This window comes from Pelobates fuscus, chromosome 8 (assembly GCF_036172605.1).
Source record: "Pelobates fuscus isolate aPelFus1 chromosome 8, aPelFus1.pri, whole genome shotgun sequence".
NCBI lineage: Eukaryota > Metazoa > Chordata > Amphibia > Anura > Pelobatidae > Pelobates > Pelobates fuscus.
This window is the reverse complement of record NC_086324.1, coordinates 164,984,695-165,010,587: the sequence shown is the minus strand read 5'-3', so window position 1 is coordinate 165,010,587 and position 25,893 is coordinate 164,984,695. Positions and strand designations below refer to the sequence as shown.

General features: G+C 42.2%; 1 protein-coding gene across 1 annotated transcript in view; it reads right to left on the bottom strand.

The window, feature by feature from the left end:
• Positions 1-18,958, bottom strand: part of PEMT (phosphatidylethanolamine N-methyltransferase) — a 440,725-nt gene extending 421,767 nt beyond the window's left edge. The window contains exons 1-2 of the mRNA XM_063430686.1: positions 18,757-18,958; positions 14,265-14,372 (exon numbers count right to left, since the gene is read on the bottom strand). Coding sequence (XP_063286756.1) covers positions 14,265-14,357 — 93 coding nt within the window. The 5' untranslated portion in view covers positions 14,358-14,372; positions 18,757-18,958. The remainder of the gene's footprint in view (positions 1-14,264; positions 14,373-18,756) is intronic.
• Positions 18,959-25,893: the final 6,935 nt, after the last annotated feature.

Below are 25,893 nucleotides of genomic sequence, written 5' to 3'. Positions count from 1 at the left end.
GTGGTGGTCTGACCAAACTGGATTTACAGTTACTGGTGACACTTCTAGATCAGACTGGAACACTAGATCAAGTGTATGACCTGTTCTGTGGGTGGAAGTGGTTACGATTTGTGAGACACCAAGTGCACTCATCAAGTTGAGGAAATCCTACCCAAGCAGGGATAGGGTGTCATCAATCCAAGTGTTGAAGTCTCCCAATATAAGCCATCTGGGGTGTTCAAGAATTAAGACAGCCAAAAGGTCTGAGAGTTCCTGAAGAAATCTCTTCCCATCTCGTGGGGGTCTGTATATTAACAGTATCCGTAATCCTCTATCTATTGAGAGGCTGGCAGCTATGCATTCAAAAGATTTGGGTTTGTGGACTGATATTGGTCTGGGATTTAAGGATGATTTCACACTGATCATAACTCCACCTCCCTTAGGATCTTGTCTCGGGCGGTGGAACACTGTGTAATTGCCTGGAATAGCTGCCTCTAGAATCGGCCTTGCATTTTCATCCAACCATGATTCTGTAATGCACGCTATATCGCATGTTTCAATAAGGTCGGCAATAATAGCCGTTTTGTTTCTTATTGATCTGGCATTGCACATGATTGATTTGATAGGACAATCGTGGGATTCTGAGTTTTTGCTCTGTACTTCTTCTCTGTGTCTTCTAATGGGGATCACACAAAGAGGTTTCCTTGATTTTTGTGGCTTCTAGGTTGAATCACTTCAATTGGGCTTGCAGGTAGACAGGGTGGTGGAGCAGCTGTGATAGTGTCAGGAGATTGAACTTTAAGTTTTGATTTTCCTCCACGACAGCCACTGTCAGTCCTTTGGAAGATGCCAGGTGATTTTAGGGTAACCACTAGCAAGGGACTGAGTGCAGCGACCGCTTTTTTAGGTCTTAGGGAATACAGATATGAGGGAGTATAGATGGTCATTCCTTCAGCAGTGAAATAGTTAAAATAGCTTCTAGTTTTTGTAGGGATGTTAGCAGTGGGGACTGGTTACATTGACATACTCTATAGGATTCAGAGTGAGGTGTGAGACTTTGCACTTCAGGCTGCATTGTAGATAACAGATAAGAACGCATGCACGCAGGTCAGATTACAGGAGTAATGGGTTTTAGTGAAATAGTTTTCATCAATTAGTTTTCTTGGTGTTTAGAAAATAAATCTGAGCATTGCTGAATGGATGATCAAATCCACAACCCAATTTACACATGGAGGTGAGTCGGTTTTTAGTTTAAATGCACCTTGTTTGTGGTGTTCCGCTGAAAGTATCTCTTCCTGGTATTAAGATGGTACAGCGGAAGTATATTTCAATCCGTTGTGCATCTCAGTTTACTAATGCCATCCGTTCAATTTTGGTAAATCCAGTTGTGTAATATGTGGAGTCGATATTGGTCCGAAATATTTGTGATGACTTATGAGCCACCATAAATATAGCAACATCTTACTGTATTCAAGCCTGAAGCTGTAACTCTGCATGCTGTCTGCCTCAAAAAAAAAAACAAGCAGTCTGCTGACATCATCAGAAGTGGTAGCCTGACCCAATCACAATGCTTCCCCATAGGATTGGCTGAGACTGACAAAGAAGCAGATCAGGGGCAGAGCCAGCATGATTCAAACACAGCCCTGGCCAATCAGCATCTCCTCATAGAGATGAATTGAATCAATGAATCTCTATGAGGAAAGTTCAGTGTCTGCATGCAGAGGGAGGAGACACTGAATGTTTGGATGCATTTTAGGCAGCCATGACCCAGGAAGGATCTCTAGCAGCCATCTGAGGAGTGGCCAGTGATGTTATCACTAGGCTGTAATGTAAACACTGCATTTTCTCTGAAAAGACAGTGTTTACAGCAAAAAGCCTGAAGGTAATGATTCTACTCACCAGAACAAATTCAATAAGCTGTAGTTGTTATTGTGACTATAGTGTCCATTTAAGCTAATTCCTGGAGAGGTCAGGAGCCGAAGAAAAGTGTGGCAGCCAGCAGGGAAGCCTGAATTAATATCAATTGTAGATGTATATCATTGTTTCTGAGGTTGACCGGTAATCAAGAAATTCTGGAAGGAGATCCAACACCATCTGACTACACATAAATTACTGAATCTTCCCCTAAGGCCAGAGATTTTGATGCTAGATCTTGTCCCTAACCACCATTACCCATAATTAAATATTTTTTACAATAGTGGCGACGGTGGGCCACACAGTCATATTGCAGATCTGGAGCCAACTAGAGCCTCTTTCTTTGTCACTTTTAGTGAAAAAATTACAAAAGTCATTTAGAATGGATTGGCTGCACACCTTAACTGATAAGGAGACAATAGCAAAGCCTTGTCTCCAAATTTGTAAAATAAAAAAAAAAACAATATTCCCGGCTTTGTCCACATGGATGCTCCCCCCTCAAGTCGAGAGACATGTAACGAATGCTATGTTTTATGAAGTTATTGTAGTGGGCTCCACCATCCTCGCTCACGCTGGTAGTGGAGAAATGTCTTTGTTCTTTCATCCAAGCACTAGTCCCCTGCCCCCCTCCTTCATTGTTTGGTATAAAACAAAAACCAAAAAAGTATTATAATTGAATTTCACTTTATTAATGTTGTACGTGTATCTTTTGATTGTGATGTACCTACAGCATTTATTCTGTAAACTCAATGCAAACCATTCTCAATTAAAAATGTTAATAAAAAAAAAAAAAAATATTCTTTATTTATTCTTTTAAGTGGCTGTTAACATGCTTCAGATTACTGCCAAGTAAGCAGGTGCACAAATTCGTCTTCATAAATTAGCCGTACGGAGCGTGATTTTCTGATTTATTGCTGACCTTAAATTCACCCATCAGCCGGTAAACCTTGCAATGTATCTGAAATCTGGCATTCTGACTTGAATTTGTGTTATACAGGATTAAGGTGAGAATTTACAGTAAAATTCAAAGTTAAGGTCAAAATAGCAGAATTAGAAAGATTTTCTAAGCCAGTCGTATTTTCATTTTCGATACTCTGGTCGTGAGTCTGAAATTCACTTTGAATTCTCCCCTTAGTAAATAACCCGGATAGTATAATAGATTTGAAAGGGAAATACTGCAACTTGCCAGGTGGCCTTCGAAAAGAATAAAAGAGAAATATATATATATATTTTCTCTTCCACAGAATTTTCTTGTTGTCAAGAGTTACTGGGCGTCAGCCTACTTTACTTTAGAGAGGACAAAAACAATGTTAGCAGAGCTATTTACTAAACTGAGGAGTCAAAGTAAAAAGAAGGAGAATTTAAAATGTAAGGCCAAAGTAGATGAACTTGAAAAGTTTGGCTATTTGGACCATAGGCACTGGCGTTTTACTAACCGCCCCAGCCCTGTCTAGACCTGCTGAAATTATTAATTGTGCCAATGCCGCCGATTAGAAAAAGAAGAAAAAAAAAGAAAAATATCGAACAGTTACGCCATAACACAACTATTTAATTCTTCTTAACCTCGTAAGAAGCAAACCATGCCAGTGAGATAAAACCAAATGATACATTTTGATTCGCACATAAACTAGAGGGGGTTATGTATTAAAAGCGTTAGCTACAAAAGTATCTGCAATTCTGAATAAGAAGACTTCCGGCAGGAAAATGTGCAATCCGTTTGCAGAAAAACAGGAAGGTGATGTTATGTCTTGTGTATAAAAATTATTCTGTATAAAAATAGGCTTACAAGTGCACCTTTGTTTCATGTCACCTTATCGAACCACAGTCCTCTATATTATGTCTAAAATCCATTTAGACATCTATACATACGCCTACCGTACAGACGTAAATGTAAACATACTTCCAAATAGAACGTTCGTTACAGAATCATTTGAAAGAACATCTCATCCGTTCGGCACATTCTGATGAAGCACAGATGTGATGGAACGACTGCAGGTGTTCAGAATCTAACAGGGATTTAAAGAAACATTGACGCACACAGGAGTCTATGGAATGAATCTTCCAGCCCTCTCAGACCGAGAAGCAGGATGCTGGTGTCCTGTTAATGTATAAAACAAAACAAGCCATTTACTGTGGTATAATTATGTGAATAGCACTCCAGACTGCAGAGCTCTCAGCATAAGAGGGGCTTAGTTACTGCAGAAAAAGAAACCATAAATGCTTTACATAACTCAGCTTTTTGAATCATTCATACAAGATCTAAACTGCTTACAGGGAATAATGCGAACATTGATGAATTTAATGAAAATATTTGCGTAAGCCTGATGCAATGGTTCTGGGCCATATAAACTGTATTTTTCAGGCTGAGCTGTGTAAACGCTGCTGTTTCTGAGAAACGGTATAGCGTACATTGCTGCGTTACGCTATTTCTAGAGTTCAGCCCTGCAAAGATTGCAGGTTTAACGTCCTGTGTCTCTACGCTTACGGAGAAGCATTGGAGTGGCTTAGATCATTAGGATTGACGATTTCAGCCAGTGAAAGTGGGGCCGGCACGCCAGGGGAACGCTGGTGAGTAAATATTGTTTTCTTTTTTTTAATTTCGGTCAATGTTTGCGATGTACCTTCCTCTAGCCATGGTCCAGCAAGTAGTTTGCATTTCAATAGCCAAAGTCAAGCAAATAGTGTATTCTCTGCTAGCCAAATCCATCAGGTAGCTTGAGTTTAATTAGCCAAGATAAGATAGGTTTCTTCGGTTTGACCAGGAGATTCAGGAGGTACCATAATCCTAAATGCTCCCCATAGAGGTGCACTCAATTTATCCCTATGGGGGATGATGATGAAGCATCACAGATTTGCCGCACACACGCCTCCCAATATGTCCTTATGGGGAAGCACTAGTTCGGCTTAGATTATCAGGATTGATGATCTCAGCCAGTGGAAATGCGACAACAGATGTGATATTGGAAAACCAGGGGAATAAAGGTGAGAAAATCATATCGTTTTTTAATTACTGACAATGTACCTTGTTCTACTAAGAACTTGGAAAAATATTTTATATTTCTCTCGCCATGGTCCAGCGAGTAGTTTGCATTCCACTAGCCAAGGACCAGCAAAGAATGTATGCTCTACTAGCCAAATCCATCGGGTAGCTTAAGTTAAATGAGCCAAGATCATGGAGGTCGCATAGGTATGACCTGATGAGATTTAAGAGGAGGTACCTTAAGTCCTGATAGCCAGGATCTATAATGTAGCTTACTTAAGTAGCCATGATCTAGAGAGAAACTTGTTTATAGACAGGTCTAGAGAAACAATGTTATGGAAACATCTTCACTAATCATGTTCCATGCATTTCCCCAGTTAAAGGCGACATTTGGACACATTAAGACAGACGTGGCTGTATCATCAAAAAGAAGAAAAAAATTAATTAAATTGGGAGAAAAGATCATTTATAATTACTCATGAACTACAGCGAGCTATGGATGATAAGATTTGTAATCCAGTTACAGTTTAAGAATAGGACAGAGGTAATATCTGTACCAAGAATTGAAAGTAAAACGACCTTCTTATATAAATGGATAAGGGGTTTGTATGCGATTTATTTTATGAGCACCTAATCCAAGAAAACAGAAAGTAATAAACACACAGCTAGCAGTCGTTCGGTGTCTCAGGTGTGAGAATGAAAAATCTTTAGACAAAACATTCAGTTGTAGGAGTTCGAATCAATCCCAGAGGTTAACGAGTTGAGTTCATGGCTGCAGCCCTATTGTGCCAATGTACCCAGGACAGAAAACAAATGTTAAAAATAAGCCCCTCTCTTTGTATGTGTACGCAAAACAAAATCATGTCCACTGCGCACTCCATCTGCACAATGTGTACTTAACAGATTCCCAGCGTCCTCAGCTGAATCACACACAATGTAAGAGGAATCATGGTGATCACTGCTTAGTATTCCACGCAGTGTATTGGAAGAATGGAAGCGGCAATCAGAATAAGAGACTGCTTTGAGGGAAAACGAAATTGTAGGATTAAATTCATATTTCATTTTACTTATTAGAAAACGAAAGCCTGCCAGGGTTCAATATATATTTTGACTCAGTTTAGTACACTTGATATAAGAAAGAGCGTGCCCCCAGGTATAATGCATGTGGCGAGTGCAAAATTAGCTAAAAGGAGATTATCTGAGGTTTGTGACGCATCACAGCAATATAACACACTGTAATGTGCAGTGTGAGTGTTTCACAGAGCTCCACAGCAATCTAACACACTAATGTGCAGTGTGAGTATCACAGAGCTCCACAACAATCTAACACACTGTAATGTGCAGTGTGAGTATCACAGAGCTCCACAGCAATCTAACACACTGTAATGTGCAGTGTGAGTATCACAGAGCTCCACAGCAATCTAACACACTAATGTGCAGTGTGAGTATCACAGAGCTCCACAACAATCTAACACACTAATGTGCAGTGTGAGTGTATCACAGAGCTCCACAGCAATCTAACACACTGTAATGTGCAGTGTGAGTATCACAGAGCTCCACAACAATCTAACACACTGTAATGTGCAGTGTGAGTGTATCACAGAGCTCCACAGCAATCTAACACACTGTAATGTGCAGTGTGAGTATCACAGAGCTCCACAGCAATCTAACACACTGTAATGTGCAGTGAGTATCACAGAGCTCCACAACAATCTAACACACTGTAATGTGCAGTGTGAGTATCACAGAGCTCCACAACAATCTAACACACTGTAATGTGCAGTGTGAGCATCACAGAGCTCCACAGCAATCTAACACACTGTAATGTGCAGTGTGAGTATCACAGAGCTCCACAACAATCTAACACACTGTAATGTGCAGTGTAAGTGTATCACAGAGCTCCACAGCAATCTAACACACTAATGTGCAGTGTGAGTATCACAGAGCTCCACAGCAATCTAACACACTAATGTGCAGTGTGAGTATCACAGAGCTCCACAACAATCTAACACACTGTAATGTGCAGTGTGAGTATCACAGAGCTCCACAGCAATCTAACACACTAATGTGCAGTGTGAGTATCACAGAGCTCCACAGCAATCTAACACACTAATGTGCAGTGTGAGTATCACAGAGCTCCACAACAATCTAACACACTGTAATGTGCAGTGTGAGTATCACAGAGCTCCACAGCAATCTAACACACTAATGTGCAGTGTGAGTATCACAGAGCTCCACAACAATCTAACACACTGTAATGTGCAGTGTGAGTGTATCACAGAGCTCCACAGCAATCTAACACACTGTAATGTGCAGTGTGAGTGTATCACAGAGCTCCACAACAATCTAACACACTGTAATGTGCAGTGTGAGTGTATCACAGAGCTCCACAGCAATCTAACACACTGTAATGTGCAGTGAGTATCACAGAGCTCCACAACAATCTAACACACTGTAATGTGCAGTGTGAGTATCACAGAGCTCCACAACAATCTAACACAATGTAATGTGCAGTGTGAGTATCACAGAGCTCCACAACAATCTAACACAATGTAATGTGCAGTGTGAGTGTATCACAGAGCTCCACAGCAATCTAACACACTGTAATGTGCAGTGTGAGTATCACAGAGCTCCACAACAATCTAATACACTGTAATATGCAGTATGAGTGTATCACAGAGCTCCAGACATAAAACACAGTAGTTTGCAGTATATATGAACCAATAACAGAGCTCCACAGCAAGGAGACACAAAGTAACGTGTATATGAGGGAATGTCAGGCTTGGACAGCAATAAAGTGCAAGATCCAAAGCAATGTGTTTAAAGGGACACTATAGTCACCTGAACAACTTTAGCTTAATGAAGCAGTTTTGGTGTATAGAACATGCCCCTGCAGCCTCACTGCTCAATCCTCTGCCATTTAGGAGTTAAATCCCTTTGTTTATGAACCCTAGTCACACCTCCCTGCATGTGACTAGCACAGCCTTCCATAAACACTTCCTGTAAAGAGAGCCCTATTTAGGCTGTCTTTATTGCAAGTTCTGTTTAATTAAGATTTTCTTATCCCCTGCTATGTTAATAGCTTGCTAGATCCTGCAAGAGCCTCCTGTATGTGATTAAAGTTCAATTTAGAGATTGAGATACAATTATTTAAGGTAAATTACATCTGTTTGAAAGTGAAACCAGTTGTTTTTTTCATGCAGGCTCTGCCAATCATAGCCAGGGGAGGTGTGGCTAGGGCTGCATAAACAGAAACAAGGTGATTTAACTCCTAAATGGCAGTGAATTGAGCAGTGAAATTGCAGGGGAATGATCTATACACTAAAACTGCTTTATTTAGCTAAAGTAATTTAGGTGACTATAGTGTTCTTTTAATAAATGATAGAAATGAATGTCCAAAATGTTGTACTGTTGTTGTACCCTGGGCCACACTATATAAATGTGTATTATGAAATCATAAAGTCACTTACAAAATACCTACTGGACAAACCGCCTGTCCAACAACAACAGAGAGCGGATGGTGACTGCATTATAAATAGCCAAAATTAGGCTATAAAAGGTTGCTGGTCCAAATAACAGTACATCAATGTCAAACATTACCATTGCAAACTAAGTTGCAATTTTTGTTGTTTTTTAAACTCAACCAGTAATTTTGGAGAATTAAGGAGAAGAGAACGTAATTTTAAGCTAAAATTTCTCAGCTTGAAACACCGAGAAAATGTTTCCAATCCATCTAATTGGGTCCAAAATGTGCCATTCCCTGCCAATTCATCACAATTCACAGGTTAATGCATCAACGCATTAGACTAATTTACATCTGTTTTGCAGACACAAACCTTGATATAATGTCTCACATATAATTCTACTCAAAGATCAATGGAAACAATGAACATTCGCAGGAAGGGTTGTCCAATGCATGTGGGGGCGAGGACATCTCGCTCAGAACCTTCTCACATTGGGGCCGTTCTCCTCTGCACAACTGGTTAACGTCCTTTTAATTTTGTTTAAAAGCAAGTGAGCTACAGCGCACGGGAGGACAGTTTGTACCTGCACAGGCTGTTGAAGGAGATAGCTAATAGCAAATACAAACAGCATGAGAAACCCAATCTCCCAACCTATAAAGACAGCAAATCCGCGGTCACTAGATGTACGTATCCACCTAATTGCACAGAGACGGTGGATGCAGTGCGATCTGGCTCATGGGATTGAGTTCCCTATTCTTTGGTAAGACACCCTTTGGAACATTTCCCATGAACCTGAGAACTGGGAGCTGCCGTTATCAGGTTAAAGGACAGTAACTGAGAAGAACACCTTGATCTGGATTAAATACACAACGTGCAGAAGCACGGTGTCTTGGTAAGGGGGGTGGAATTCAATGCTGTGCCACATACAAGCAGATCAGGGAGAGACCAAGTAGATTTTCTTGTTGAAAACCTTGCACCGGGGTCCTTGTGTTCTGTCCTTCAAAGTACCACGCTGCTCAAAACAAGCATCTAAATGTGCCTAGAAGAAGGTTCTCGAAACACTGAGTCAAGCACGTGAACTTCACATTGAAGGCAAAAGGATGCTGGGAAATGTAGTACAACCACAGTCAGTGCTAACACCACACTTTTTATAAAGTGCCCTTGTCATCAAAAGATAACTAATGAAAGCAGAAAGCCTTCTGTAAAGCAATTAATTTGAGTCTACAACCCAATTATATAACTTGACATTAAACTAGTAACAAATAAGTAAAGATAGTACAGTATTTAGAATATCTTTAAAAAAATATATCTACCTCATTTTAGAAGTTTTGCCATCATATGTTGTTAAATTCCACTTCCTGACTTTTTTTTTTGCAAATGCAACTATACCACTGCATCTTAATAAAGTGGCCTGGGTAAAGTGGTCCTGTGGTGTTAGCCCTGCAATGTTAATTACGGACATCTTGTAGAAACTGCAATGTTTGCACTGAGTAATAAAACACACCTCTAGTGGTGATTTAGGGGCTAGGAAAGTATTGGGATTTGACAATTTGCATACACAGGGCTCGCCGCGCATGCACATCATGTCCCCAGGAGGAGCATTGGATTTGCTCATCGTCGAGAGATGATGCAGTACAAGGACCGTGAGTTTTGGCGCTGAAGAAAAGGTAAGTAAATCCTTTATTTTTTACCATTTTTATTGCAGTTGGAGCGGGGGCCCTAATTGGATAAATAAAATATAACTGGCACACATATTGCAAAATAAAGAAGGCCTTTCACAAGCAAAAAAAATGGTTGAACTGGTATATTGTTAAAAAATGAAACTGCTACATGTTTAATGAAAAGGAAAGTTGGTCTGGGGTTGTTGTATTTTCTGTTTTTGGGGGGTGGTTTTAAACGTTAACAGCAACCATTTTCCTTTAAAGCACAAGGAAAGACAAGAGTTTACTAGGGATTATTTGAAAAAGAACATACAGGTGGTCCTAGTTTTACGACCTACCTGCTTTACAACGGCTCGTACTTACGACCAGCTCTCTCGCAGGGTGGTAAGTGCGAGCGGTCGTGGAAATTAGAGGGATTCCCTGCTCTGCTGCATTCTTCTATGTTCGGGGACATTTCCCGAACATAGATTAGAGGGATTTCCTGCTCTTGTGCGCAAGTCTATGTTCAGGGACATTTCCCCAAACATAGAAGAACGCAGCAGAGCAGGGAATCCCTTAACTCCTCACTTACCAACCAAATTTGTTCTACGACCAGGTCATCCAAACGCAACCCGGTCGGTAAGTGAGGAGTGTCGGTATAAAATCTCTTGGTAAAATCATTTTCACAGGAAAGATTTATTTTAATTTCACATTTTTGGCCACAATAGCTAAAAACCAAGTCCATTGTGTTTTCATTTCAGTGATATTAGCGTAACTGAAATTCGCTTGGAATTCTTGACAATTCAGGTTTAACCCCTTAACGACCAAACTTCTGGAATAAAAGGGAATCATGACATGTCACACATGTCATGTGTCCTTAAGGGGTTAAAGGAACACTATAGTGTCACGAACACAAACATGTATTCCTGACCCTATAGTGTTAAAACCACCATCTAGCCCCCTGGGCCCCTCATGCCTCCATAAATATAGTAAAAATCTTACTGTATTCAAGCCTGAAGCTGTAACTCGGCAACCTGTCTGCTGACATCATCAGAAGTGGTAGCCTGATCCAATCACAATGCTTCCCCATATGATTGGTTGAGACTGACAAAGAGGCAGATCAGGGGCAGAGCCATTACAATTCAAACACAGCCCTGGCCAATCAGCATCTCCTCATAGAGATGAATTGAATCAATGAATCTCTATGAGGAAAGTTCAGTGTCTGCATGCAGAGGGAGGAGACACTGAATGTTTGGATGCATTTTAGGCAGCCATGACCCAGGAAGGATCTCTAACAGCCATCTGAGGAGTGACCAGTGAAGTTATCACTAGGCTGTAATGTAAACACTGCATTTTCTCTGAAGACAGTGTTTACAGCAAAAAGCCTGAAGGTAATGATTCTACTCACCAGAACAAATTCAATAAGCTGTAGTTGTTCTGGTGACTATAGTGTTCCTTTGAATGAATAATTAAGGCCATTACATTGCAATACTGACTTTAAGACAGAGTTATTCCCACTCGGGATTTTGTCGGCAAAAGGTCTAGGAATCTTAGAATTCTGAGACTGCCCAGCTATGACCATCACAGACCTTTCTCTGGGTCTCTGCCAGTCCTCTGTTTGCAGTACAACAGTCCATTTTTAGTTTAGTAGGATTTGGTTACGTCAAAAGTGACCTAAATTGCTCTGGTTAGGCAAGGCCAAGCGAACAAGGTTTGGAACGGATTCCAAAAAGCAACATAACGAGAATGTTCCCAAATTTTGAGCCGATTTGTGGAGGCCCCACTGAAATCTGTGTTTGATGCAAAATATGGAGTTTCCGCCGTGCTGCCAGGGTTAAGAGGACAGAACTTTGTTTGGTATGAACTGCAAAGTGGCTTACTGGAGCCTAAACTACTAAGGATTTCACAAGAACAACTGGTTTTAAATCGCATGCAAATCAGTTATAGTTTGCAGATAATTGTTAAGAAAATGCGGGAGACAGGCTAGGGCCATTTTTTCAAAAAAAAGAGGGGATTTCAATTAAAGACCATCCTGTACAACAAGTCTAGCAGGAATGTTATCCTACCTTCTTTTCTCGATAATCTGCAATGCATTTGTATTTTCTACACACTCATCGACAAAAATAACAGATTAATGAGAAGCTGTAGCTGATTGCCGTACCCAAAGTCAATTTAAAACCACAGTCCAGCATTGTATTTATCGTCCTTGTTATATAAGATTTCACCCTGTATTCTAAATTCTATGTAAACTGGCAGAACAGTTCAGCGATAAGCACCTTAATTCACATTCTCTGAGTCAGCTATGATTCAAGATACACTACTCTGGCCTTACATTTAGAGTTCTCACCTTACTGTTAACATCAAAATAGCCAAGCACAGGACAAGTATGGTTTACTTTGTAGCAGTTAAATTAGGTTTTTGTTGCTGACTGCAGACGCTGTTGGCGCAGTGTGCCTAGTTGAAGGTAGACAGAGTATAAATGAATCAGAACAGACTGATACCAACATACCGGCTCGCCGTATGGGGGATTAAAATTACATAATTCAGAGCGTGTGCCAAGCATTCTTTGATCATGTGCTCATTTTGCCGGCCATGAACAAAGCCTTCTCTCACCGGACACACATTTGGGGCTTATTTACTAAACAGAGCATTGTGGAGAGTTGATGCCTTAAAAGGTTTAAGCGCCAGCAGGTAATGGTGTGAGAACAGAAATGCTACATTTAGGATAAAATAGCCAAGCTGTGACTGGAATTTTATTTTTCCAAATCCGCTTTTTTTAGTACATTGCAATTCACTGCTTAGCGAATAAATCCCAGAATCTGAAAATTAGATTTAATAAATGGACACTCTAAGTGCTAAAACCACATCTCACCGGCACTTCAACGTTCTACGAACTCAGAAATGATGGTGCACAAACTCTTAGATAGCCTGCCAAAATTCCAGAAGATTTAGACATCTTGGGACTCTATGCATACCCAGACTTAAAGGGACACACCGGTCACCATAACAACCTCATCTAAATTAAGTTGTTATGGTGCATGGATGCTCCCAGGCAAACTCTTACCTTAAGGGGTAAAATTGTTCTCAAAATGAACCTCAGTGCCTATCCTTAGGTCCCCCAGGCAGCATCCGGCTTCTGAATCTCCGTTTCATGAAGCACAAAGTGCCGCCGTGCTTGGCGTCGCCGACTGGCTTAGCTGATACTCTAAGCCAATCAGTAGCTCACCATAGAGTTAAAAGAAAAAAAAAGTACATTTCTTTCTTTTATCAATTTACGGTCTCAGTCTTTCTTTCTGAAAAAAATTATATTTTAATTATAATAGAGAGGGGGCTTATTTACTAAAATCGGGGTTGTGCAAAATAGATAAGGGAAGCGTAAATGATAGTGGAGCAGAATCATTTTTCAGAAAGTGCATTTTGATCCAAAATTATAAATTTCCTTGTCAGTTGTCCTCAATTCCCTTTGACTTTTACTGCACCTTTAAATTGTTTGGATAGACTGAGACACACTCTGTGACGGTGCTTTTGGAGAGAGAGCCTTGCGAAATGTGAAAAGGAGCCTGGATACCTGTGTGTGAAGGTCGGGACATACAGACATCTGGCACCTGCCACTAAAATGGGAACACCGACTCTGATAACGCTGATATCGCTAATTTCTAGACGACATTGAACAGAGTCCCTGAACGTGACACGTTTATCAGTTCTCTCTCATCACTGGAGAGTTTGTATTCCCCTTTTTATACTACGAATTAAATGAACGCCAGTTCGCAATTTACTTCTGTTTTTTAAAATTATATAGATAATATAAAGAGCTTAAAAAAAAGAAAAATAAACAAAAAAACTTAATTATTACAGAAACCCATGTCTAGCATTCAAAATCAGTCCAACAAACAATATAGCAGAAGTCTGGCAAGGGATTTAAACAACATAGTTAGTAGCAAAGAATTAAAGGGACACTCCAGCGTTATAAATAAATATATTTGTTTATTACTCTGGAGTGTTGGGGAGTCTCCTGGGGCCTCCTTGCACCCCATTTTTCTGTCAATAATGAGCTAACTTACCCATAATTCTCCACAGCTATACTTCGCACAGGAATGATCATCAATCAATCCAAGTGGATTTATAATTTTAGGCTAATACAGACAAACTGAAAATATAACGGACTGATTTTTCCAATTCGACTATTTTGACCTAAAATTTTGGTTTTTCATTTGAATTCCTTATAATTCCCACTATAGCGGCAAACATGGCCGTTTTATAGTCGATAGCAGGGAGGTGAGTACTCACCACATTCCAGAACAAGGGATTGAACACAATACAGAGCAGCGCAAAGACAAAGCCGCCATCTTGTAACCGCACGTACTGCGACAGGTCGGCCATGATGGAAAGGTTAATCTGAAATAAAAACAGATTAAAGTCTCAATGCTTAATAATTTGATTATATGGTATGATTCATAAAATAAACCTCTCTACACAGTAATTATTTGCATCGAAATGTCAATACATTTTTTACCAACTTACAATTTAGACACCAGTTGCTTGCTTGTGTATTGAAAGAAAACTTTGGTGATTGTGCGTTATTTGACTATGCTATTTCTGCCATTTCATTGCACACGCAAAATCATCAATAGAGGAAGTTCTCATGGTATCTTCATCCAGACCTTCATTTGGTTCATCAGTGATGCAGGGTCCTGGAAAATAAAGATCTCTTATCTGCTACCTTTGCAAGCCCTCCCTCTCTAACCCCGCCCAGACTTTCTGTGGCTGTCCAATCACAGACTTCCCAATGCAGCTCAATGAGAAGTCTTTGCAAGGCAGGTGCTCTGGGCAATTGCTACCTCTTGAGTTTATCTCCACTGAGATAACCAACCCAGGAAGTAACAGGAACTGTTGTCTGACTGACAGCCAGACTGCTGTAAGATTGTTGCTTTAGAAAAGTGCCAATTTCTATTGAAATCTGCACTTTAAGTAAATGAAAAAAAAAAAAGGACACACTCTTCACACATAAAGCACGTCTGGAGAATGAAGTGAAAGATAAATCACTGATAAAGAGAGGCATAGTTAGGTTACATCTACCTTCCCACCAGGTGTCATCATGCCACTAAAAAAAGACCCCACAAGTGACAGCCTAGCTTCTACACTGCATGGCACACAAGTAAAGGTCTTATTCATGTGACAGCTGGTTCTTCATTGCGGTTATGATAGGGATATGTCTGACCTTACAGGCAAAAGTCACCTGAAGCTTGCTTGAGACCTCAGCATGTATACACTAACTGCTGGGTAATTGTCACGGTTTTATCGGTTCTCAGGGTTCTACTACATTCTGGATGGAACATGAAGACACGAGGAGGGCTAATCTTGATACAGTGCCGGGAAGGACTGACATGAGTGAGCATAGAATCTGTCAACGCACAGGGAAGGAACATGGGAGAATTGTAATGAGATACAAGAGACGGCCTGGCATTGCACATTGAATGGATATGATGATCTCAGAAGGCTGAAGCTGCCAGAGTGCAGGAAATAAATCTGACTATATATGGGGACAAAACCTACAGGTGTTCTATAGCTCAGGATCCCCCAAGACCCTAGTCCCCCAATCCTGACTATATCTCCTGGGTCCTACTTCTCAGAGACATTAGAAAAAAGGAATACATAGACATTAAAAGTGCACATTTGTTTGTGGAGCTCTGGGTAACAGTGACGGCTTTACAACCCCCATGCAGGGAAACTTACTGACTTCTCCTGCACCCTCCTTCCATAAAACTTCTGCACCTCCCTTCCCCCCAGAAACTGCCTCCCCTGTAAATCCCTTGCTCAGCCCCTTACAATAGAAATCGTTTTTTTTTTACACAACAATATTAGCAACAGTCTTCAGAGTCCAGTCCCAGGCACACAGTCACACATACAGTTACAGGCACAGACATACACAGTTACAGGCAGTCACACATACAATTACAGGCAGACAGTCAAGGGCAGATAGTCACACACACACACACTTACAGGCAGCATCCCCCAATCACAGGCACACTGTCACACACACACAATCACAGGCAGACAGTCACAGGAAGACAGTCACACATACACACAGTTACAGGCAGTCAGTCAGACACACACAAAGAGTCACAGGCAGTTACACACAGTTACAGGCAGGCAGGCAGGCAGTCTCTCTCTCACACACACACAGTTACAGGCAGTCACACACACACACACACAGAGAGAGTCAGGACTCCATCCTGCTTCCCCTTGATTATGCAGCAGTAACAGCAGCAGGTGGAGGGCATGTTTAGTTCCACCCCCACTGTTTGGCTCTGCCCCCGATATGATTAGTCCCACACCCACTTTTCTTAGGTGCGGCTGGCTTTAAAGTTCTGCGGCCCCTGCGTGTGTCAGCTGTGTCGGCTGCACAGCTCACACATACTAAAGCCGGCCCTGGTCTTGGCACTCCCCTTGTGAGTGGCACCCAGGGCGGACCGCCCCCCTTCACCCCACCCTTAGTACGCTACTGCCCTGACCCCATTCACCTCCCAACATCATATCTCCCGCTGTGAGAGTTATGGCCTCATTAAAGGACGACTATAGTCACCTAGACCACTTCAGCTCAATGAAGTGGTCTGGGTGCCAGGTCCCCCAGGTTTTAACCCTGCAGCTGTAAACGTAGCAGTTTCCCTGAAACTGCTATGTTTACATTGCAGGGTTAATCGAGCCTCTAGTAGCTGTCTTCCTGACAGCCGCTAGAGGCGCTTTCACGACGCTCAATGCGAACATCGCATTGAGCACGCAGAACATCGATAGGAAAGCATGCGCACTGGCTGCGCATTCGCATTCGGCTCCACTCGGGAGCGGATGTCGGAGGGGGAGGAGAGGTCACCAGCGCCAAGGGAGCCCGGCACTGGATTAAGGTAAGTGGGTGAAGGGGTTTTATCCCCTTCAGCCCAGCAGGAGGGGACCCTGAGGGTGTGGGGGACCTAAGGACTATATGTTTTTCCTGGCACTATAGTGGTCCTTTAATTCTTCTGTACCAGTATGTAGTTATGTGCTCATCATCCTATATCTCACACACAAAGTGGCACATGCATCACCTTGTTTGAAACCCTACCTTATGTACAGGACTCTAGAAAGTGATGGAGGTTTACAAAATCCTTAAATAATAACCAGTAATGCTATGCTAAAATACACAAAGGAACAGTACGGTTAAAAAAAAAATGGATACATTTACGTTTTTGTCATAGAAGTGTAGCTGTGCTGTAGAATCAGCTCCCCTTTCAATAAGAAAAGTAAAAAAACAAAAACCCACACCATTAAACTCACCTGTACTCCATTTCAGGGCAGACTCCTCTTCTGACATCATCATAATGGGTCATGTCACCCAGTCCAATGCTTTTCTTAAGAAGCACTTGGAACCTATGGTGCATGCCATACCAATCTGATGGATCTAACAGATAAGCACCTTAAAAGGACCACTATAGTGCCAGGAAAACATACTCGTTTAGGGGGAGGAAGGGGTTAAATTTACCTCTTTTTCCAGCGCACTCTCCTCCATATCGCCATCATCAGGTGAATGCGCATGCGCGGCAGGAGCCGCGCGCGCATTCAGCCAGTCCATAGGAAAGCATTCTCAATGCTTTCCTATGGATGCTGACGTCTTCTCACTGTGAAAATCGCAGTGAGAAGCGCGGAAGCGCCTCCAGCGGCTGTCAATGAGACAGCCACTAGAGGCTGGATTAACCCTATTATAAACATAGCAGTTTCTCTGAAACTGCTATGTTTATAGAAGAAAGGGTTAATCCTAGCTGGACCTGGCACCCAGACCACTTCATTACGCTTAAGTGGTCTGGGAACCTATAGTGGACCTTTAACCCCTTAAGGACCAAACTTCTGGAATAAAACGGAATCATGACGTGTCACACACGTCATGTGTCCTTAAGGGGTTAAAGAGTTTGGAGAGTTAAATAGCTATTACTCACCCTGTTTCCTGAGCCAGGACTCTTCTACAGCGGCCTGCTCCACCTTACTATGAGCGGAGTGGTTTTGGTGCATAGATCACGCCCCTGCAGTCTCGCTGCTCAATTCTGTGCTAAGCAGGATTAAATTTCATTGTTTCCGCCCTAGTGACACCTCCCTGCATGTGACTTACACAGCTATCCTAAACACTTCCTGTAAAGAGAGATATAAATTTGTAAACTTCTTTTATTGCACATTCTGTTTAATTTAGAATTTCCTATCTCGTACTTTGTTAGGCGCTTTCCAGAACCCTTCTGGAGCTTCCTGTGTGTAATTAAAGTTGAATTAACAGAGTATGTGAGAAAAACGTCTAAAACAAGTTACCATCTGATCAGTGATAGCCATGGGAGGTGTTGCAGAGACTGCATAAACAAACAAAAGTGATTTAACTCCTAAATAGCAGAGAATTGAGCAGGGAGACTGCAGAGGTATGATCTGTACACCAAAACTGCTTCACTAGGCTACAGTTGTTTTGGTAACTATAGTGTCCCTGTAGGGTTAATATATTGTATTTGAAAATTACACATGAACATTTAACAAGATATAGTGCAAACAAAGACAGCTTGAGACTGAATTCAGTCACTTTCAACTCTACTGCAGCTTCTCTTTCCATACACATCCATTCACTTTCTCAAAAGAGACCTCATTAAACAAATATCTGCACATTCACAATAGCAATAATGATTAATGATTTAATTCACTGTAACTGTAAGAACCCATAATTAACTCCATTGAGATGCAAAGCTGAGGAGACACAAATCATGCAACATTTATTTACCTTTGAATAATCCAAATTATTGAGCCCCCCACAGCAATCCAACTGTGCAGGACCTGCCAGCTTAGGCTAATCACAGTCCAAACAAACACTAAAGGGACAGACACACATCTGAGGACATCCCTGAGGTGACAGAGCAAAGGTCCTATGGCAGCCGGGTGAGAGCTGTCATAACACACGTGGAACCCAGGGCTCAGTCCCTTCACTTCCGGGTTTGGAAATGTCTCCTTATATCCTATTGGCTAAAGAGGAAGCCATGCATTGGTTGATGGATTCTGCTTTCTGATTGGTCAGGATACATTGTATCTGCTTTCTGAGTGCTGGACAGTTACATTGTATTTACAGCAGAGAATTGAGGCCAGCTCCCAGTCTAGCAATGTTACTGGCTGAAAGGGTTAACTGATATCCAGACACTATAGTGATAGGTAGGCTGGGGGAGCAAAGTACATGTTTTATGGAAATCTTTGAAAATAAATGATCTTTTTATTCATTGAATTGACATTTCAATGCTGACACAGTATATTGTTAGATAATGTAGGGAGTGTTGGCAAAATAAGGGAAAAGGTGGTTTTATAAACCAGTTTATGCTTTAATGTATAATAAAACTTTGCCATCATCAGCCTGAGGCAACAGAGAGCCATTCAAATGGCAACACTGATTTACTGTTATAAGGGGGCTTTAGGGGGCTACTGTCAGAAATAATGACAGCTTTTACCAAATGTATCAGCAAATAGGAACAACTGAAAGTCACTGACAATGATAGATGGACACAGACTGCAGGCTAGAGTCACTCACCATCACCAGACCACCAGGGCCTGCAATGCCCCCCTCCCTGACTAAAACTTAGGTATATAAAGTTTTGTTTATAAATAAATGTATATATTTTTAAATATATACATTTGCTCCCGTTTTACCCTCCCCATGCAATATAAACCCTATGCCCCCCTCACACACTGCACACACTACATCCCCTATATACACACACTATACCCCTTAAACTCACACACTACATCCCCTATATACACTATATCCCTTACACTCACGCACTACATCCCCTATATACACTATATGCCTTACACTCACACACTACATCCCCTATATACACTATATCCCTTAGACTCACGCACTACACCCCCTTTATACACTATATCCCTTACACTCACACACTACATCCCCTATATACACTATATCCCTTACACTTACGCACTACATCCCCTATATACATTATATCCCTTAGACTCATGCACTACATCCCTTGTATACACTGTATCCCTTACACTCACACACTACATCCCCTATATACACTATATATCTTACACTCACATACTTCATCCCCAATATATACTATATCCCTTACACGCCCACACTACATCCCCTATATACACTATATCCATTACACGCACACACTACACCCCCTATATACACTATATCCCTTACACTCACACACTACATCCCCTATATCCACTATATCCCTTACACTCACACACTACATCCCCTATATACACTATATCCCTTACACTCACGCACTACATCCCCCTATATACACTATATCCCTTACACTCACGCACTACATCCCCTATATGCACTATATGCCTTACACGCCCACACTACATCCCCTATATACACTATATCCATTACACGCACACACTACACCCCCTATATACACTATATCCCTTACACTCACACACTACATCCCCTATATCCACTATATCCCTTACACTCACACACTACATCCCCTATATACACTATATCCCTTACACTCACACACTACATCCCCCTATATACACTATATCCCTTACACTCACACACTTCATCCCCTATATACACTATATCCCTTACACTCACACACTACATCCCCTATATCCACTATATCCCTTACACTCACACACTACATCCCCTATATATACTATATCCCTTACACTCACGCACTACATCCCCCTATATACACTATATCCCTTACACGCACACACTACACCCCCTATATACACTATATCCTTTACACTCACACACTACATCCCCTATATCCAATATATCCCTTACACTCACACACTACATCCCCTATATACACTATATCCCTTACACGCATGCACTACATCCCCTATATACACTATATCCCTTACACTCACACACTTCATCCCCTATATACACTATATCCCTTACACTCACACACTTCATCCCCTATATACACTATATCCTTTACGCTCACGCACTACATCCCCTATATACACTATATCCCTTACACGCATGCACTACATCCCCTATATTCACTATATCCCTTACACCCACACACTACTTCCCCTACATACACTATATCCCTTACACTCACGCACTACATCCCCTATATACACTATAACCCTTACACTCACACACTTCATCCCCTATATACACTATATCCCTTACACTCACACATGTCATCCCCTATATACACTATATATCTTGCACTCACACACTTCATACCCTATACAGACTCTGAATCCCCTACACACACTTGATCGCCTTTAGACACATACTCTGCCACCTACACACACTACATTCCTGACATACACACTATATCCCTATGCAGAAACTAGATCTCCTGTACAAACACGCACTACATTCCTTAAACACACTTGCTCTACAGCCCTTACACACACTACATCACCATTACACATACAGTACAGCGCCTACACACACACTATGTCACCATTACACATACAGTACAGCCCCTACACACACTACGTCACCATTACACATACAGTACAGCGCCTACACACACTACGTCACCATTACACATACAGTACAGCGCCTACACACACTATGTCACCATTACACATACAGTACAGCGCCTACACACACTACGTCACCATTACACATACAGTACAGCGCCTATGTACATACTTACTGCATCCCCAATACACACACTATGCCCCCTATACCAGGGCCGGACTGGGAGAAAATTTCGGCCCGGGCATTTTTTTATCACAGCGGCAGAGAGGGTGTGTTTCGGCATCACCACTGACAAACACGCCCCCTCTCAAAGTGAGCATGTTGCTTCAATGCTCTTCCAGGGCAGACCATGCGCAGAGCCCTGCTGAAGAGCTCTAGCATGAGAAAAGGGCCCTGTATTTGTTCTGCACAGCGCAAGCAAATTTAATAACATGCTGCGCTGTGTTTCCTTGCAACTTGTTTCTGGTGTCTCTATAAATGGATACCAGGAGACAAAAGGGCCAGGAAAGAGTATTGCGCGTGTGTTTGGAGCCTGCTTGTGGGATTGCGTGTGTGTAGAGTGAGGTGATTGTGGTGTGGTATTGTGTAATAAGGTCGGTTTTAGTGTGTGTAATGTAATGCATATGTGGCTAGGGGCTGTAGAGAATGTGTGTATAGGGGATGTAGTAAGTGTGTGCATACAGGCTATAGTGTGTGTGTGTGTATAGGTGATGTAGTGTTTGTAAAGGTTGTAGAGAGTGTGTGTTTAGGGGTGTAGTATGTGTTTGTTTACAATGAATCTAGTGTGTTTATAAGGGATCCAGAGTGTGTATTTTAGGAATGTAGTGTGTGTGTAGATGGTGCAGAAATGTAGTGTGTGTGTAGATGGTGCAGTGTGTGTGTATACAGGAGTCTAGTGTGTGTTTGAAGGACCCAGAATGTGTAGGAGATCTGGTGTGTATATGATCCAGAGTTGGGTAAGGGATCTAGTGTGTGTCTGGAACGTAATGTGTTTAGGAGTACAGTATGTGTGTGAGGGGTGCTGTAGTGTGTGTATATATATATATATATATATATAATATAAATATGTTCGGAAGTATTGTGAGTGTGTGTGTGTGTCTTTGGTGCAGTAGGTGTCTGTGAGGGATGTAGTGTGTATGTGAAGGGTGCAGTATGTGTGTGTGATGGATGCTGTGTTTGAGGGGTGCTGTGTGTGAGGGTGCTGTGTGTGATGGGTGCTGTGTGTGAGGGTGCTGTGTGTGATGGGTGTGAGAGTGCGTCACGATTTTTTAGGTCCCACCATCCCACCTTATTTCCCTGGTGTCCAGCTTTTGGGGAAAACCTTGGAACAGTTCCCAACAAGTATAGAGAGATCGCATCATTACATGCACTCGCCAATGCGTCTGAAGCAATATCAGGGCACTAGGACCATGCAGAGAGCTCTGAAACAGCTTTCCCTACAGAATCTGCTCTTAGTAATAATAGAACTGCCAGAAATTAAGGCAGACCTGCACCCTTTACAGGTGGGTCTGCTTCCTTTTGGGCAGAGTTGGTGGTGCAATCCTATCACTGGTCCGCCTCCTTACCCTCCTGCCAATGGCATCCAAATTCTCAGCACAACTCTATCTCCCCAGCTACTCTGCCAGCACATCGCCACCACGAAAGGGATCTAAATTCATAAAATGTGGCAGTTGCTCCCTGGGTACATAACACCCACCAATCTAGAACAGAAAGTTAGGTTTCCTTTAATCCCGGTTCTGTCTTAAAGGAACACTATAGGCATCCAGACCACTTTAGCTCATTGAAGTGGTCTGGGTGCAGTGTCCCAGGTCCCTTAACCCTGCATAGGTAATTATTGCAGTTTTTAATAAACTGCAATAATTACCTTTGAGGGTTAACTTTACCTCTAGTGGCTGTCTGCAAGAAAGCTACTAGATGGACATCCGGGTCGTTAGGAGCTAGAATCAGGTAAGTGACAGAAGGGGTTTTTAATGGACAGAGGGGGGCATCATAGGGAGCTATAGTGCCAGGAAAACAAATTTGTATAGTTTCCCTTTAAGGAAACCTAACTCTAAATGAAATATGTTACATAAAAATGACATAACAGCGAAATATGCATTAAGAGAAATGAATGCCATCGTGGAGTTCTGATGAAATTCTTAAACCTTTTGACATTTGGTCTTGTGATTGATTACAACGTCTCCAGAATCTTCAAAGCTTTATTTTCCCATAATGCCTATCTCACCATTATACATCCTGTACATAATAGCATATTATAATATGAAAAGATCTCACAAACTCTCACAGTATAACTATTTAAGGAAGACTTAGAAAATAAATCATTAATCTGTACTATTTATTTGTAATGCATGTCATTTTTCTGTTAAATAGCTTGATTTGACTTATTCCCATGCTATAACCAAGTTAATGGTAAATCTAAACACAACACTAATCAGAAGCAAAACATTTTATTGGTAAATGCAGCACAGTTTCCTTCACATGAAATGCCTAAACTGCTGATTGCAACATGTGCTATGTGTGATGGGTGTGAGAGTGCTGTGTGTCATGGGTGTGAGAGTGCTGTGTGTGATGGGTGTGAGAGTGCTGGGTGTGAGAGTGGTGTGTGTGATGGGTGTGAGAGTGCTGTGTGTGATAGTGCTGTGTGTGAATGTTTGAATGAATTGTGTGTGTGTGGGGGGGGGTAAAAAATTAAATTAAGCAGTTATAATGTCCCCCCCCCCTCCCTTCTTACCTTTAGCCTGGGAGGGGGGGACCGGCACGCTGGTACCTGGGAAAGGGGGGTGGGACCGGAACTCGCACTCCGACACCATCCCTGGTGGTCCAGTGGTGAGTGAACTCTAGCCTGCGGGCTAGAGTTCACTCTCGCGAGATCCGGTCGTTGCCATGGCAACGCTCCAGATCTCGCGAGAGGAACCCGGCGGAGCTGCAAGATAGAGCTCCGCCAGGTCCTCTCCCTCTCTCCCCAGCCTCAGGTCTATGCAAGTGGGCCGGTGAGGGAGAGCTTTGATCTCCCCACTGGCCCTTCATTGAAAACAGCGGGGCCGGCGCTCGGATAGTGCCGGCCCTGCATAGACCGGCAGGGGAGATCCTGGGACTTCCCCTGCCGGCCTCGGCCCCTGGCCACCGCGACCCACCGGGCATTTGCCCGATGGCCAGTCCGGGCCTGTACACTCCATATACACACAAACTGTTTACAGCCTCTAGACACATACATTACTCAACACAACTGAAACTTAAAATACCACAATCAGCTCACTCAACACACGCAATCCCACAAGCAGGCTCCAAACACATGCACAATACGCTTTCCTGACCCTTTTGTCTTCTGATATTCCACTCTTGGAGACAGCAGAGACAAGTCACAAGTAAACACAGTGCAAGCGTGTTAATACATTTGCTTGTGCTGTGCAGAACAAATACAGGGTCTTTTTCTAATGTAAGAGTTTTTCAGCAGGGCTGTATGCATTGACTACCCTGGAAGGGCATTGAACCAACATGCTCAGTTTGGGTGGGGGGAGGCATGCTTGTCGTTGGTGATGACACAACTTTACCCGATTGGGCCGCCCCCTTGCCACTGGGCCACTGCAATAAACCATGCCTGGGTCAATTTTTTTTCCCAGCCCGGCCCTGGAGGCAGGATTCAGATGTGCAGAGTTTGTGCTTGAAATGACGCACATACAGCGATGATGGCCCTTGTGTGCGGTGGGCTAGTTCAGGACTGCCTAAAGTCAATTCTGTGCATATATTCTGTCCGTTGTCAGTGCGCACTGCATGTTAACAACAGACATATTTAGCTTCTCATGTGAAAAGCGTGAATGTCCCCTCCCTCGGACCCTTTTAGTCTGCGGCCCTCCCCGCCTCTTAACAAGCTCAATTATTTTTAATTTTCCCACCAACCTCTCTGACTCCACTGTCCCTCCCCTGGCTCAGATTGCGTGCATCATGTGCTCTGAGCCATTTCCGTATCAGAAGCCTTTGATTGGACCTCACACGGCTACCGTGATATCAGGAGGGGGTGTGGAAAGCAGCACCTGGAGTTCAGATAAGTAAAACATATTAGTTATTAAAAAAAATATATAGGCGGGGAGACCTAAAGAAAAATTCCCACATGGGCATATTATATTATTATTATATTATACTCAAAATTTGTGTAATTATTTGGTGTCAGAATGTGATTCACAGAACTTGTTTGGATTTAGGGATGGACATAGGGCATGGTATATAGGGTGAGGTTTTTCGAAGGGCCCTAAAATTTACCCTTGAGCCTGAGACCAAACCTGGGTCTGTGTATACACGTAATCGGTAGTGAATTGGTTACCAGCCTTTTCCTTTAAGTACCATGCACTAATGGGTAAAATCTGAGTAAATTAAACAAACATCATGTTGCTGCTTCCGTTTCTTCCTGACCCTCTACTTTAAATGTGTCATTCACCT